This window comes from Haliotis rubra, unplaced genomic scaffold (genome assembly GCF_003918875.1).
Source record: "Haliotis rubra isolate DU_JTF1 unplaced genomic scaffold, ASM391887v1 Scf45, whole genome shotgun sequence".
Classification (NCBI taxonomy): Eukaryota; Metazoa; Mollusca; class Gastropoda; order Lepetellida; family Haliotidae; genus Haliotis; species Haliotis rubra.
In genome coordinates this window covers 1,581,677-1,598,822 of record NW_025767135.1, presented here as the reverse complement: position 1 = coordinate 1,598,822, position 17,146 = coordinate 1,581,677, and the positions used below count along the sequence as shown (strand labels likewise).

Here is a 17,146-nt window from a genome sequence, read left to right as displayed (position 1 = left end):
CTTGGAGACATAATACCTTACTCTTTAAGGACAATTTCGAATGTGAAAAAGAAAAGCAAATGAAATAAATGATATGTTTTAGGACTAACAATGTATGTACAATGTGAGTCAACCTGCTGAAAGAATGTCTTTTGGTGGTACATTTATATGTTATGATTCATTGTTCTTACTATTGACTTATTGATGTACATACATGTACGTGAATACATTTTCAATATACATCGTCAATACGTTTTGCTTGTTGGATCCAGTTAACTGTATTTGTAAAATGGCTAACTGTGATATCCCTATATCGTCCGATTGTCCACTTTCAACAATTAACTTGATATTATTTTTCACTTTGATTTCGATGACTCATGCTTGTGTGACGTCTGGGATATTGTAGCTGGAGGAGACGTCTAGACAATTTTGGAGGATATTGTTTCATTGATCTGCGGAGATACATCACACCAACCACAAGGTGATGTACATAGGGACAAACTACTACAATTAATCAAGCAGGGTTAGATTATTTTTTTATATCTATGGATATTGACATTATTATTCGATACACCGGCTCTTAAGTATATGTAATTCCAAAAAAGACAAATAAGCACAAAACAAACACAAAAACAACCCCCCCTCCCCCCAAACAAACAAACAAAAAACACCAACAAACAAACTAAACCCAAACAAACGTGTTGATAACGGGAAATTGCAATTTTACACTTATCATTATAATAGGAACCAATCCCCAGTATTAATGTGTACATAGTGACCAAGATTAATTTGGTACATGTGTGCTCAACTAACCTGAACTGAGCATTGGTGATTTACTGTATTTAGAGACACACCCTGTAAGAAAAAGAAAAGGTCATTGATATGCACGAAAACGAGCTTCATCTTCCATGGAAGAGATGACTGACTGACTGAGTTTGGTTTTACGCCGCTTTTAGCAATATTCCAGCAACATCACGGCGGGGGACACCAGAAATGGGCTTCACACATTGTGCCCATGTGGGGATTCGAACCTGGGTCTTCGGCGTGACGAGCCAACGCTTTAACCACTAGGCTACCCCACCGCCCCTGGAAGAGATGAAACTGTCAATACTGATATATGATATGATATGATATGATATGATATGAAATAAACTGCCAACTGGATTGAAAATGAAACAAAGTAACCTAAACGTAGCGAGAGAGATGGTGCCTGTTTGTGAGTGGTTGAGGTAGACTGAATTTGGCAGATTTAAATTGCAGATTTAAGCAAAATATGCTTTACCGTGACAAATAAATGATAACCTAAGGAGGATCATCGACTTTCAATAAGTATGTGTATGTCTCTTATGTTCAATATGACATCGTTGTCATATGTATGTGTAAATAATAGCGACAAAACCCTTTCCACATCCGTAGGAAATCTCAATGTTGGGTATATGTTCGTGTAATTTGTTGGACTTAATGTCCCATAACATTACTCTACACGACAGTGGGCCCTGTTCTCTTGCATAATACACAGAAAGGTTTCTGATCACTTTATCAATATATGTATACTGAATAGTGTTGATACTCCTCACACTAGTCCAATCCGTTGAAATGGCTCTGCAGCCATTAGCCGTCTGTTGTTTGATTTGCCGTGTGAATGGTAAATGGACTTTTGTTAAGTAATCTATGAGCACGTGCATGTACATGTGCCTTGTCTGTCACATTGTTCATTATGTGAAACGGGCACCACACTGTGTTGATTAAAAGGGTTAGTTCTTCACTTTCATAGAATGAACGAACATACGAATATCTAATTGCATAGTGGCATTTTTATGCTTCCAAATGCATTGTTACATGGTTTCTTTTTTGCTGTTTTAATTTTTGTTCGATGTTCTGTGGGCTAATTTCCTCTTAATGAAGGTTTACCCTTGAGGATTGTCCCTCGTTACTTTCTGGTACCTTGTTTGTTTCATGTCACCGAGATTTGTGAATTCAAATGGCCAATACCACATTTCAAGTCGGTAACATCATGTGGATGGGCTGTGTATTTTGTCAACATAGCTGCAGGTAATTTGACTTCGTCATAGCTCATTTTAAGTGATATTGCTATGCCATTTCCAGAGGAGCAATGGTCAGTATTCATGTACACTTCCGGCACTACCTCATATGTAGCGCCACTACCTCATATATTTATGTTTTGAGTATGTACATGTGAATGAATAAAATCTTCCCGAATAGTAATACTTAATATTAATGATATTATTATTAAAAATATCCAAGAGGACCCGAAACAAACGTTATGCCCAATGCTCGCGCTGTTAAACACTGGGATGAGAGATCATGGGAACCAGCCAAGTTGCCTTGATGGCTACATTAGTTAGCCTTTGATAAGGACCATAACCTCAAACAGGGCTATCAGTGACACTTGTGTCGTTGCCTATATTGTATCCATGCTGCCTAAAGCCAAGTTTCTGTTGGATCTATATTGTCTGTTGTCAATGTCCAAGTAACTAAACACTGACTTTATGCATGTGGAATGAAATCTTTCGGTGCTGAGGAAACGTTTGTGACGTTGATATTTATGCATGGCCATTGCTAAAGACCGCGAAAACACTTGTCTCTGTTTGAATGACACATGTCTTGCATTTGTTAATATATAGAATATTTGTATTTAGATAAACATTGTCATGTGGCAGTGTTATTTATTGTGAAACATTAGTGCAATGCATTGTGTAGGGGGCATTGGTGTGCTACATTAATACTTATGCTATATCAAGACAGAGTTCTGGTAACTGCTCCATGGTAGTGTAACCCTATGTGCCTTTTCACTATATTCGGACCCAGGGAGTTGGAAAGTCCTTTCCAATGTATATAAGGTAAGTTAACTTTTGCCACTCATCTCATATTACATCTCCAGTTACAAGAAGGCCAAAATTATGTGAAGATTATTCTAATCCTGAAACTCATTCTTTGCATATTTTTGGAAACTTGATGGTAAATATTACCATCTCTACCTTTGAGTTTGTACTCTCACTATCTTGTCTACTGGCACTGTAATGCCTTTGTAGTGAACTGTATTTATTTGTGAACTTAGTTAATGTTAGAATGCAACTGTTAATTGCATTACTTTTCTTTGTTACTTGCTTGATTCACACCGATTTCTTTTACAAACTGTATATGTTTCAAGTGGGGAAACAGCACTACTATATTTATTCATAATACATGATACTATATATAGTACAGTGATATTATCAATACTGCTATGTTAGTTTTTGTTTATCGTATCCCATTTCCAAATCGGTTGAAGTCTACTGACGTTCAGGACCTAATATAATGGAATGTGTTACTGCATCCTAAATGCACCAGTCACTGTATTTTGTGTCTACAAATTTATCAAATAGCTTTGCAAACAGAAGCATAAATAGTTACTTGTCATGTTTTAGCAAACGTTAGCGAAAAGCTGATTATGAACAAATACGTTCATGCTCTAATCCGCGTCAAAACGTCCATGCCTTAATCAAGTCATAAAATCAATACTCCACACTGACTGCCAACTCTGGGCATCAGATTACACCTTCCTTATCATGCAATCAATTTCTGTTATATGAAATGTGTATATAGTTCCTCAGTATTGGATTAGTTGAAATTGTAATTTGACAGTTTACACAACTGAATGCATTAGATTGTGTTTAATGGGATGGTCTGTTTGTATTGTGAAGCTTTTTATATTGATGTTAAAGGTGGTTGTATGATGTAACGTGGCCACGGATATCGACAGGAGCATGTGTTGAATTGTTCAATAACCTTACGTAAATAGTCACGTGACTCTGTACATGTCTGACACGGATTACATTCTCTTGATAAAGTGCGCCAGGTCTGCACCAGATTGCCAACCAGGGACGTATATGGTGTCCATCTGAACTGCAGACATAACTTCTAATTGTGAGTTTGATGTAAATAAAGTGGTTACAGAATTCCTAACCATTACCATCAGCCATGAGCTTAGGAAGAAGGAACACTGAAAAGTCTATTGAGGAAAGAATGAAACCTCTTCTGGTGTCCATGAAAATCTTTGGAGTGTATTTTGATCCACAACAGGATAACAATGCATTGGATCCGGAACCGTCACCGAATGGACATAAGAAAATATCGAAAGTCATTATGACATTTATCAGTCACCAAATGTACTGTTACATGGTTCTTCTTTTGCTCTGGTTCAATTTTGCCCGAGCTGTTGTTGGCCTATTTCCTCTCAATGAGGGTTTACCCTTGAGGATTATTTTCACGTCTTGGTACCTCCAGTGCACACTCAATGCAACTATCATGCTGGTTTCATGCCAGCGACTAAGTCACTTGCGATCCTTTTACAAACACTGGGATTCTCTTTTCAAGAACAATGCGACGAAAGAAATCGGATGTGGAATCAAATGTCCAATAGAGTATTTCAAGCTTGTAACATCAGCAGGATGGTGTGTAGTTGCCGTCAGCTTAACTGCATGTTTTATTGTCACTCTTGGAAACTCGCCAACGTTGAAGCCTGTCACTGGAGACTTTACTCGCCCATTTCAAGAGGAACCATGGGAGGTGTCACTCATTCTTATCCTGTATACTTTCAGCACTGGCGCATGGGTATTTCCTGTAATCTTCGTGGTTGTAGTTTCCAGTGTTATCAAAGGTCAGTTTCTAAGATTTAGGGATGTCCTCTCCAAGCAGATTCAGGAAGCAGGTGACAACATCCCTGCTAGTCTACCAGCACTGAGATCTCGTTACTCACAGCTTTGTCAGACTGTGGCTATCATCAACAGAACCTTCAAGTGGATCCTTGGGGTGTCGTTTTTCCTTCAGGTGCTCTTGGCCTGTTTTATTTCCTACCAGATGATAAATGGCCCAAAGGAGATTGTTACAACTTTTATCCATTCGTATTGGCTTGGAGGTTCTTTTGTATTCATTATTTTGCTGACAAGGAGCAGTTCAGATGTGAATGACGCAGTAAGTACACACTTTTTTATATTTTAATTGTGGAAATAGGGGAAGGGGTCAAGTTTCAAGATTTGTCATTACTTCGGGCTTTGACCCATTTCACGTTGACATTTCTCATACACTTTGTGATGTGTATATGCATGTAGGAGTACCATAATATGCATGTTGACGGCACGCATGAAGAGCAACCTCCTCTATGTGAGTGACCCGTGTGGACCAGGGGTAGAATAGGCCATCGTTAACTCACTGCTGGTCCTAAAAGACGACCGAATTGGGCAGTCTCGAGCTCTTTTTTGAAGGCTGTGGCTCATGGGCAATCAGGTTGAAAACTTGATCTCTATGTATTTAAGCAGATGACTATTTCATCTGAGTATCCTTGCCGCATGGTCGAACACCAACTTGTTTTTAACATTGTTTCCAACATACTCCGTTGTGGGTGGGTGCTCTGGTGATTAAACTTATACTGTAATCATACGACCATTACGACCCCCACCTAAAAACCAAAACAACAACAACAACAACAACCAACAAACAAAAAACAACAACAACAAACAACTAACATCCATTCAACACTTATCCTGGTGATAACGACCATAAGACATCCCAGTTCAATTGACTATTGACCACGTTTCCTTGTTATTGAGACGCACCCGTGAAGGTCCGGGTTAGAATATTGATCTTTAGTAACCCATGCTTGTCGTAAGAGGCGACTAACGGGATCGGGTGTTCAGGCTCGCTGACTTGTTTGACACATGTCATCGGTTCCCAGTTGCGCAGATCGATGCTCATGCTGTTGGTCACTGGATTGTCTGGTCCAGACTCGATTATTACAGAGAGCCGCCATATAGCTGGAATATTGCTGAGTGCAACGTAAAACTAAACTCACTCACTCACTGTTATTGAGACGACCCAATAACAGACACCACGTATATGAAAACGTTCGCACTATATATGGGCATACCAGGCATTGCCGGTGGTTCAATAAACGTTCACGTTTGGGTGCGCTGCTGCTTGAGTGCAGTGAAAGGCCGCGGTAAATGACTTTCACTGGTCACTGTCTCTGCCCACAAAACACTAAACACCACGAGCAAAGGAAGCGTAAGAGGCCGCGATCGATTGTTTGCCGACTTGACATCGTCTCAGAGATGAAAGATCAAGGCGTACTCAATGTCAATTCACAAAAAGTAAACACAATGAGACCATTAAAACAAATACCGATCTCCAAGATATTTTTATGGATTAAACTTCTTTTTTAATTTGTATAAATTAGAAATAAAAAAATTAAAAAAGAAGTTTAATCCATAAAAATATCTTGGACATCAATGTACAACTTCTAAATGCCACTGAAAGACAAAATACCGATCTGTTTTTCTTTTCTTCTCCAAATGCTCCAAACTCACTTAGATTACTGTAACATCAATGTTGATAGGTACATTCAGATCCTCTCATATGCTTCAGATGTCAAAAGTACGGCCATGTTGTAAATACTTTCACATTGTCTGTTGTATTTGCTCACTATTGTGAGAAGACACACGCAGCAGAATATTGTTACAGGATTTGTGGCAATAAACAATGTGTCAGCTGCGCAAGACATCACTCATCTTTTTCTAAAGACTTTGTCCAATTTGGAAACAACAAATGGAGATCAACAAAAAAAAATCACCTGAAACATTAGCTTTGCAGACACAGAAATACTTGTCCAAAACTTTTGACCATTGATCATTTAGTGCCTTAAGAATCATATTTCAAAAATGCTATTATAAATAACAAATATGCCTGGTCTAATTGTAGTTTTTCGATTTAGAAAAGGCATGTGACACAACATGGGAATACGGCGAATTAAAAGATTTACATGATTTTAGATTGCAAGGACGTTTGTCTCAAAATTCAGATACAAAGTATTAAGTGACAGACAATGGTTTCTACTCTGTCTTATAATCAGCATCAAGGTGTCCCACAAGGCATCATTTTGTCTGTCTTATTATCTAGCCGAAAACATTTGTAGTTAATAAAACATTTTAATTGATGGGTCGCTATTTGTGGATGATTTTAATATTTCTTGTGGCAAAAACATGCATACATGTACTTTTCAAAGGCAACATCAGTTATGTTTAAATATAATCTAGAAATGATCTTGAGAAAATGGAATAAAATTTTAAATATCAAAACTTATATACCATTCTCCATTTGTATAGAACACTTGTCCGTTCTAGACTTGATTATGGCTCAATCGTCTATGGAGGAACCTGCAAAAACAATATTACATTTTTAATTCTATCCACCATCGAGGTTTAAGGCTTTGTCTTGGAGATTTTCAAACTTTTGGTATGTTATGCCTTCAAACTGTTCATGGTGAATGGTAGAGTACACGGAGACGAACAAGGCGAATATACATACAATGGCCAGCAGGGGTCCAGTGTCAACGATTATTTTGTTTGCTCACCTGACTTTTTCCCATTTATACATATGTTAAATGTTGGTGGAAGGGTGGACTATGATCATTTACCGTTGGAATTGACTTGCCAGTTACCAGTTATAATAAATATGATATCGGTTGTCAAGATGTCTATTCCAAAGAAAGATATATCTGGAACGAGTCTTTTAGTAAAACATATTTAGATAATTTGCAGGGTAATATTACTTCTTGTTACGAACATCTACTGTGAAAACGGTGCTTTAGATGATTTTGTCCACGTTGTACTAGAATCAGCAGAATGTATGAAGAGAACATTTAAGTCAAACAAACAGAGCAGTAAGCCAACAGTAGATAAAGATTGCAAGACTGCTAGACGAGATGCTCGCAAAGCATTGAGAAGTTTTCGGTATAGACGCACTGAGAGTAATAGAAAATATTTTTGCAAGATGAGAAATAGATACAAAACTTCATGTAGAATACATAAAGGTAGGTTGCGTAATCAAAACCTAAGAAGACTTAATGAGTGTGTCCATAATCCCGCTAAATTTTGGAAACAAATCCATTCCTTTAGAAATCGATCTAATCCCAAAACAAATATTTCAAAACCTGAGTGGTTAATTCATTTTAAGAGAGTGTTCTCAAATGATTCTATTCTTCAGAACGATAACATTGTTTTTGATGATGATGTTCGTGATCTCAATCTTAAAATGGAATACGAAAGTATCGATAAAATGAATTTTAGAAACACAAATTTCTGATGATGAAATTAAAAATGCAATTAATCATTTAAAGAGTGGTAAGGCAGCTGGACCTGACAACGTTGTGATTGAAATGATAAAATGTTGTCAGGTCGCGTTAATGCCCTTCCTACGGAATTGTTTCAATTCGATATTTGACAGAGGTGTATTTCCAGACAAATTGTCTCGTTCAATTATTGTTCCATTGCATAAAAAGGAGCTTTAGACAACCCGGATAACTATAGAGGTATATCGTTAATGAGTATTTTAGGCAAGGTATTTACAACCATATTAAATAACAGAATTTCAAATTGGGCAAATATGAGAAACCTGATTCCTGAATGCCAAGCCGGTTTTAGGAAAGAATATTCAACTGCAGATCATATTTTCACATTATATGCCATAATCCAAAAATGTCTTTCACGAAGTAAACACAAATTATATGTTGCTTTTGTTGATTTCAAGAAAGCTTTTGACTCTGTAGATCGTTCCAAATTGTGGTATTGTTTAAGAAAATCTGGTTTACAAGGAAAAATGTACAATATTCTAAAGTCAATGTATTCTAACATAAAATCATGTGTACGTTGTGGTGATGATGTAACCGACTTCTTTGATTGTACCTTAGGGTTACGACAGGGCTGTATTCTAAGTCCAATGTTGTTTTCTTTCTGTATAAGTGAACTGTATTACGATATCACAATCTCTGGTAAACACGGTGTTCAAATGTTTCCTGATATGCTTGAAATTCTCATCCTACTTTTTGCTGATGATGTGATCTTGGTGTCCGATACTATTACTGTCTTACAAAATCAACTCAATATCTTAGAACGTTACACAAACGATTGGAAACACTCTGTTAATTTCGAGAAAACAAATATTGTAATCTTCAGAAGAGGCGGTCACGTCGCTTCAAAAGAGAAATGGATTTTCAATGGCAAGTTACTGACTATCGCTAATCACTATACCTACCTGGGTCTTATGTTTTCTCACACGATGAATGTTAAAAAAAGTGTTCTTGATTTGCAATTCCGTGCAAAGAAGGCTTTCATAAATGTAATGTCTGTTTCTCAGAATATAGGCACCTTCACTCCAAACATATTTCTCAAACTGTTTGATTCACAAATTCAACCGATTATGCTTTATGGGTCAGAAGTTTGGGGGTTTCAGCGTCAAGAATGTCTTGAGAAATTTCATCTCTTAGCTTGTAAAAGATTTCTAAATGTTGGACAAGCAACGCCAAATTGTATGGTTTATGGGGAATGTGGGAGATATCCAGTTTATATAAATTCACAAATCAGATGTTTGAAGCATTGGCTAAGATTCTGGAAATGCATGAACAACGAATACCTAAAATAGCTTATAATATGCTTGTTCATCTCGATAACATGGGCAAGACAACTTGGGCTTCACATATTAGAAATCTTTTATTTTCTCATGGCTTTGGATTTGGCATGGTTAAATCAGACAGTGGGTAATGTAACTCTTTTTCTTAAACGTTTCCGAGAACAGTCAGTTAATATGTTCCATCAAGAATGACATTCGACTCTCGAAAATAGTTCAAGGGATGATCTATATAGGTCCTTTAAGAGCCTTATCCAACCAGAAATATATTTATCTGTATTGACATCAAGAAATATCAGACGCACATTTGTTCAGATCCGACTAGGTCTATTAGATTTAAGTATTAATAAGGTAGAAGATTGTCTATAGAAAGAAATATGAGAATTTGTCCATTATGCACTTCATCTACTGAAGATGAAATTCATTTTATATTTATATGTCCATATTAGGATGATCTTAGAAGAAAATATATTTCAAGTAGCCTTTGTCTCGATTCTCACTTCCAGAAATGAAACTGTTATCCGTAACCTTTCTCTATTTGTAAAACATGCTGTTGTCTTGAGAAATGATAGGTTATCCAAGTAATTTCATAATTGCCATTGTATTATGTATTATAGTTATGTATATGTATGTAACTCCTTGTATATGGGCCGGAGGCCTTGAATACAATAAACTTGACTTGACTTGACAGTATTTACAAGAATTTATCAGTTAAGAAATACAAAATAACATAATATATACAAATCTAGTTTTACAGATTGATCAAAGGATCCGGAACAATTCCTTCTCGATTACGAGAAAACAGTTTCACAGCAGGAACAACCGCTATATTAACATCTCTTAAATACACGAATAACATTCCAAGTATTAACAATGTATAATATTTTCAGACTCACTTTCGTGCATTCGGGCTTTTAAAGTACGTCATGTAAACATCAACTTTTAATCGAAATACTTGAAATTCTTAATGATCTTGCTACTGGCCAATACGACATCGTCTTTCGTTGGTTACCCATCCATGTGGGAATTTCTGGTAACACAATGGCTGATTCTGCTTCTAAAGCAGCACTCATCACCTTCTGATACCATACACTGAGTTCAAGCCGGTCATAAAATGTTACATCAAAAATCTAATACAAAAGAAGTGGCACACCCAAGTAGGTATCAACAGACTACATGAATACAACCAACTATCGGTTACATCTATTTGAGCCTTCAATCCTGATTTGAAGAAGTCATTTTATGCCGATGCCGCATTTGCCACTGTAGATACAATCGTGAATATTTATTAAAAGGTGAAGATCCTCTGTTCCGTATCACCTGTGATCAAAGAATCACAGTCCACTGCATTGATTTTTCCATCACAAGGGATTTCAAAGCTTCATCCATGAAGGGTCGTTTTAATAATGTTGTCTTCATTAAATGGTGTTTTCTAAAAGATACAGAATTGATTGAAAAATTTGATTGAGATGCTTGAATAGATGAATGTTATTTATAAATCATCATATTAAATTTGCAACAGATCATTAGTGGCTGTATCCTCAAAGGGGGTTGAAGTACAATTACAATCCCCCTGAGTTGTTGACGATCTAAAGCGCGTTTTTATATTCTAATGTCTTTAATAGTGATATCATTTTAAAGTCACATGCTAGGTTTAGATCTATATCTGTGATAATATTGCTGCTTTATTGTCCTTTGTTGATAGGCATTTATATCATTAAGCTTTTTTAGTATATTATGATTTATGAGTATATAGCTTTCATTGTCACAATATGGATGAAATACTGCCGATGTGACTTTAAATTTGAACTCCCATGGTCCCTAGTATGGTGATCTACCTTTAGTTGTTGGCGATCCATAGCCCATTTTTTATACTGTATTGTCCTTATTCCTATGAAATCCAATTTTTGAGTGAGATTCTAGTTTTATTTCTTGATACTTTGATATTCTAATTGGTTTTACTGTCCATCGTTGACAGGTTTTTATAATTTACAAGTATTTATGGTAAATTCTTGTTTTAGTCACCATATAGCTGAAATATTGCCGATGTGACTGTAAAATAAATAAATGGTGTCTTGAAAACGGCTTTAAATTTTCTAAATCAAAACAAATTGTCTACACTTCTGTTGAAAATATAAGCCTCATAAAGACCCAGAACTGTTTTTAAATGGTACTCCCATCAAGGTTGTAAAAGAGGCCAAATTCTTGGGTCTGATTTTCGACTCCCATTTAACTTTTCTTCCGCATATTAAATCCTTAAAAACTAAATGCCCGAAGGCACTCGATTTATTGAAAGTCGTGTCTAATTCAAGGTGGGGAGGGGATCAAGCTACGCTCCTACACCTTTACAGATCACTTGTCCGCTCGAAGCTTGATTACGGCTCTATCGTATATGGTGGGGCCTGTAAAAGCAACTACTTGATTCTATCCATCACTAGGGTCTAAGACTTTGTCTTGGGTCTTTCAGAACCTCTCCCATTGACAGTCTCTACGTTGAGGCCGATGAGCCATCTTTAAAACTTCGCCGTATCAAATTGTCCCTACAATATATCACAAAGTTATATTCTAATGAATCCAATCTGCTCACACTTGCGTTTTTAATCCTCTTTATGAGGATTTGTATAATTAAAAAACCTTCACTTGTCCCACCTCTTGGGATAAGAATCCAACAATATATTTCTGCTGCTGGCATTGATTTGGAGATTATATCTCCTTCCCGTCTTCTTTCTTCTCCTCCTTGGCAATTGGTGAGGCCACAAGTCGACCTAACACTCACTAAATTAAAAAAATCAGAAACTAATGACTTACAATATAAACAAAGAATATAATCAATTAAAAGTAAATATAATACATATAAATCCTTATTTACAGATGGGTCCAAGGATGGTGGCGCGGTTGCTTGTGCCACTGTCATTGGGTCCAAAACAATATCTTCCAGATTACCCACTGACAGTTCCATTTTCACAGCTGAAGCAAACGCAATCCTCACAGCTCTCAAATATATAAATAGACACCCTAAACGTAAACAATATATAATATTTTCTGACTCTCTTTCTTGCCTTCAGGCTATTAAAAATATTTCTTGTAAACATCCACTTTTAATAGAAATTATAGAATTATATAATGATCTTGCAACTGGCCAATGCGACATCGTCCTCTGTTGGTTACCCAGTCACGTTGGTATTTCTGGGAATACAATGGCCGATCTTGCTGCAAAGGCAGCACTCAACAAATCTGTGACACCACTTCTTATTCCTTACTCTGATTACAAAGCAAGCATTAGAACCTACATCCGTGATCTGATGCAGAAGAAGTGGGACACCCAAGTAGAGTATAAATAAATTACATGAAATAAAACCCTATATTGGTTATACCTACTTGGGTTGTCAGTCAGATTTGAAGAGGTCATCATGCGACGATGTCGTATTGGCCACACTAGATATACTCATGAGTACCTATTAAAGGTGAGGATCCTCCGTTTTGTATCCCTTGTGATGAAAGAATCACGGTCAAGCATGTCCTGCTTGACTGTGTTGAATATTCCATCACAAGGGATATTTATTGATACTATGATATTCTAATTGGTTTTACTGTCCATCGTTGACAGGTTTTTATAATTTACAAGTATTTATGGTAAATTCTTGTTTTAGTCACCATATAGCTGAAATATTGCCGATGTGACTGTAAATCTTAACTCACTCACTCACTCAAATTTGAACTCACTCACGAACTCATTGCATGTTGACAAAGGGGTGCAATAGTGAGGGTATTAAACCACGTCTTTTTGGCATACATGTCATTAGCTCGGAGTGAATAACTGCTGTCTAAATGTTCAATATCACAGATTAACGAATGTCTGAAAGATGAGCATGTGTTTGCTGTTTAGATATATAGTTAAAACTGTTTCAGGCCCACTCTTTGCTGGAGGATATTTTCCAGATTGGGACAATAAATGCCACAACAGAATATCTAGGACAGGTCGGTGAATGTTTTTGCCACTAATGGCAAAAACGTATTTGAATTTATTTGATTTGTATTGTACCCTATTGGTTTAATGTGGCCTGGAAATTAATCCTAACTGGGTCCTAAGTGGCGATATATAGGTATAGTCAATGGGACCTACATGGATTGCGTCAGTGAAGGTGTTATTATTCACTTTGCCCGCATGTTGTCACTTTTGATGCATAAAATATATTTTTTAAGACTTCGTTGTTTCGACCATTTATCTCGTTGCATTAACTATTTTCTCTTTGTTTCGACTATTTTCTCTTTGCTTCAACTATTTTTCTCGTTGCTTTGAGTATTTTCTCGTTGCTTCGAGTGTTTTCTTGTTACTTCAAGTTTCTGTCAAAAACTTGAAATTCCGTCTCTGTTTAATGGTATTTGAAGCTTGTAAATGGAATTTGTTGTATTCCCCCTGTTGTCGTGTATGTAAACGTTCCTGCTTTGAATACGAAGGTAATTCGATATAAGTACATACAAGTGCACGCACGCACGCACGCACGCACGCACGCACGCATAATATAGCGACTAAACGCTGGCTTTTATCTCGGATAATAGTCATCAGTGTCAAATACTATTGGTAAGTAAAGAAAATCAGGGATTTTTACAAGTGTAGAAATAGACATACACAACCAAATAGAAAACCTTACGCTCCTAAAACTGCGCCCAACAATTGAATTAATGAGAGCATTATTAGTAAATAATGCATACTTTGTTTCAGCTGAACCTCTTTGTCTCCCAGCTGACAGGAACATCCACTGGATTTACGGCCATGAACTTCTTTGTCATCAGAAAGGAGTTCCTTCTGACTGTAAGTTGCAAAGTCAACAATTCATACCATGAAAGCTTACATCTCTCTTGGCACAGGGCAGTTGAAAATACCTGAATTCAATATGTCACTGTGCAAAGACACTATTACGTGTACATTGTGTTTGGAAATCGAAAAGTAAGTTTGACAGATAATCAAGAGGACGGCATGTTTTCCTTCACAAAGTTGTCTTTTGATTTCCCGTAAACTCATTGTGGATTCTGGGTCACATGAAGATGCCCAGTATTACATGTCTTTTATAAGTATTGGGTTACATAGGTGACATTATATGGGTTATTTCATGCTGTGATCTAGGTGTTGAACGGATTATTAACGGGCCACTTAAATGCTAAACTACAGTTAAAGCTGACTTTCGTTTACTGCATAATTAACTCCATATTCATTCATTTCATCATTTCAGCTGGGTGGTCTGTTCATCACCTACTTCTTCGTCCTGATGCAGTTCAAGATATAGACTGACATGTGGTGGCATTTGAATAGACATTCAAAACATTCCACAAATTGTGTTTATTTCACAACTGGATCATCAAACAACGTACTGTATGACACAGTAACAGCAACTGCAGCTGTGTAAATGATGTTGCTGTGATCATTGAAAACCATGGCAACTATCAATGGTCCACTTACAGATTCACTTTGATGTATAGATACATTTTTCATCTCTTTAAATAAACTTGACATCAATTCTCAAACTATGGCATTATTACTTTTATCGATGGATTCATATCTGTGTTAAGGATAGAAAAGGATTTATGTTTTGCATACATTTCGCTGTGTCACTGTAATCTGCGACTGCCCTTTCCACTCTATTAGCTAGGATTCTGCAGTGTGTGTGTGTGTGTGTGTGTGTGTGTGTGTGTGTGTGTGTGTGTTGTTTGTTTGTGTCATGGCATCGTTTCAATAAAATGCCACAATCCAAATTTCACCGTCTGTTTGGTACCTGGATGCACATCTGCTTTCCTAATACTGCACACACTACACCCATTGTGGGATTCAACATGTTTATGATAGTCTGTTAAACAAACCTTTTTTTTATTATTAGGACATAAATTCTGCAAAAAACTCACGGAGTTGGTCTGATGTTTTGATTATGATCAGCGTTTCATTGAGTATTATATGTTTATTAGGTTTCGAGTTAGATTGCAATTCATCGGTCCGCTTTTGAGCCAAACGGACTATAGATATACTCAATGGTACGAACTGGTGTCGGCTGATATCTTCGTTAACTTGTCGGTTTTAAGTTAGACTTGAATGTTGTACATACTCTTGAATGCACATCTTTGTCTTGAATGAATATTTGAAACCCGTGAACCTCCCATGCAACTGGCTACGGTCTATATATGAAAGGTATCTCTTTAGATTTGGCCATGGTTAAAGTGCACTCTTTGTAAGAGAATATAGAAATGAATGACAACAAGATACATTTGGGATTGTTCAGCGTGTACGTTTACAAAAGTCTGCAGGGAAGGGATCTCTGAGTACACTCTGAATGTAAGCAATATTTTACTTGACTTTGTGGATGTATAAACCTAGAAAACTATACATGTATCGTTTGGCAGGCCAGTGATTGGACATTGTTTAAATGGCTGGTGACAACAACAGTAGAAATTCATTTGCAAAATGACACTGTTTGTCTTTTTTTTAAACCCGTATAGTTTACCAAGTGAATAAGTGGTAATTGTTTTAAGTGAGTGATTGAGCGAGTATGGTTTCACGCCACTTTAAAGCAATATTCCAACACACCAGAAATGGGCTTCACACACTTCTGTATCACAAAACTCTCTATTAATGCAAACAACCCATCATTTTGTCACAAGCTTATGGAGGAGTTCCTTGGTCAGATAAATGAACCCAAGTTACCCTCTGGCAAGAGTGACATAGACCTAGCAAAATCAGAGCCAACACTGACAAGGATGTGAATGGCACGCCGTCTACAAGCATCTCAGCTTCAGAGACATCTTGGTATCCCTTAACATGTTTAGCTCCCTTCACATGGAAAGAGATTCTGGACATCATCAATGCCTCAAAAACGGCATCATGCACACTGTATCCAGTTCCAACTAAGATTCTTGTAAATTACCTGGATATTCTATTACCTGTTCTCACTATGCTTGTCAACAACGGCTTAAAAACAGGCATCTTCCCTGACGTATTCAAAGCTGCAGTCATGAGACCTTCACTCAAAAATCCCAGTCTGGACTGTAATGCTTTAAACAACTACAGGCCAGTGTCCAATCTGGACTGTAATGCTTTAAACAACTACAGGCCAGTGTCCAACTTGTCGTTTCTATCCAAAAATATGGAACGAGCTGTAGACATTAGACTCAGGGAATATCTCTCTTCAAATGATCTCCTAGGGAAGTATCAGTCAGCCTATCTACCCATGCATAGCACGGAAACAGCTCTTGTAAGGATTGTAAATGACCTAAGGTGCTCTGTCGACTGGTAATGTTTCATCTTGACTTGATCCATCAGCTGCATTTGACACTGTGAATCATAGACTCACCAGTCGACTCCATGACCAGTTCCACATTGCCGAAACACCACTGTCATGGATCACATCCTATCTTCACAACAGAACACAAGCAGTCATCATAAATGACGAAGTCTCTGATAGTGTCAGTTTGGACTGTGGAGTCCCTTAAGGGTCAGTCCTTCGCCCTGTGTTGTTTGTGTTACACACAAACAGTCTTGGGCACATCATAGATCAACACGGATTGAATCATCATTCCTACGCTGATGGCACACAGTTGATGGACAGTTTCAAAACCCAACATCTATTGACTTCCCTTACCTGTACATGTACAACTCTCTGTACTCAACATGTAAAAGCATGGATGTCAAACAATGATTTAAAGTTGAATGACGAAACTGGAA

The 17,146-nt window shown here is 37.1% G+C and overlaps 1 protein-coding gene across 1 annotated transcript; it reads left to right on the top strand.

Moving 5' to 3' along the window:
- The first annotated feature begins 4,066 nt into the window (after window positions 1-4,066).
- On the top strand, window positions 4,067-14,885 carry LOC124289873. The gene is made up of 4 exons (XM_046726549.1): window positions 4,067-4,953; window positions 13,348-13,416; window positions 14,162-14,251; window positions 14,670-14,885. The coding sequence occupies exons 1-4, from the start codon at window positions 4,126-4,128 to the stop codon at window positions 14,721-14,723; spliced, it is 1,041 nt and encodes a 346-aa protein (XP_046582505.1). The 5' UTR covers window positions 4,067-4,125; the 3' UTR covers window positions 14,724-14,885.
- The last annotated feature ends 2,261 nt before the right edge of the window (window positions 14,886-17,146 follow it).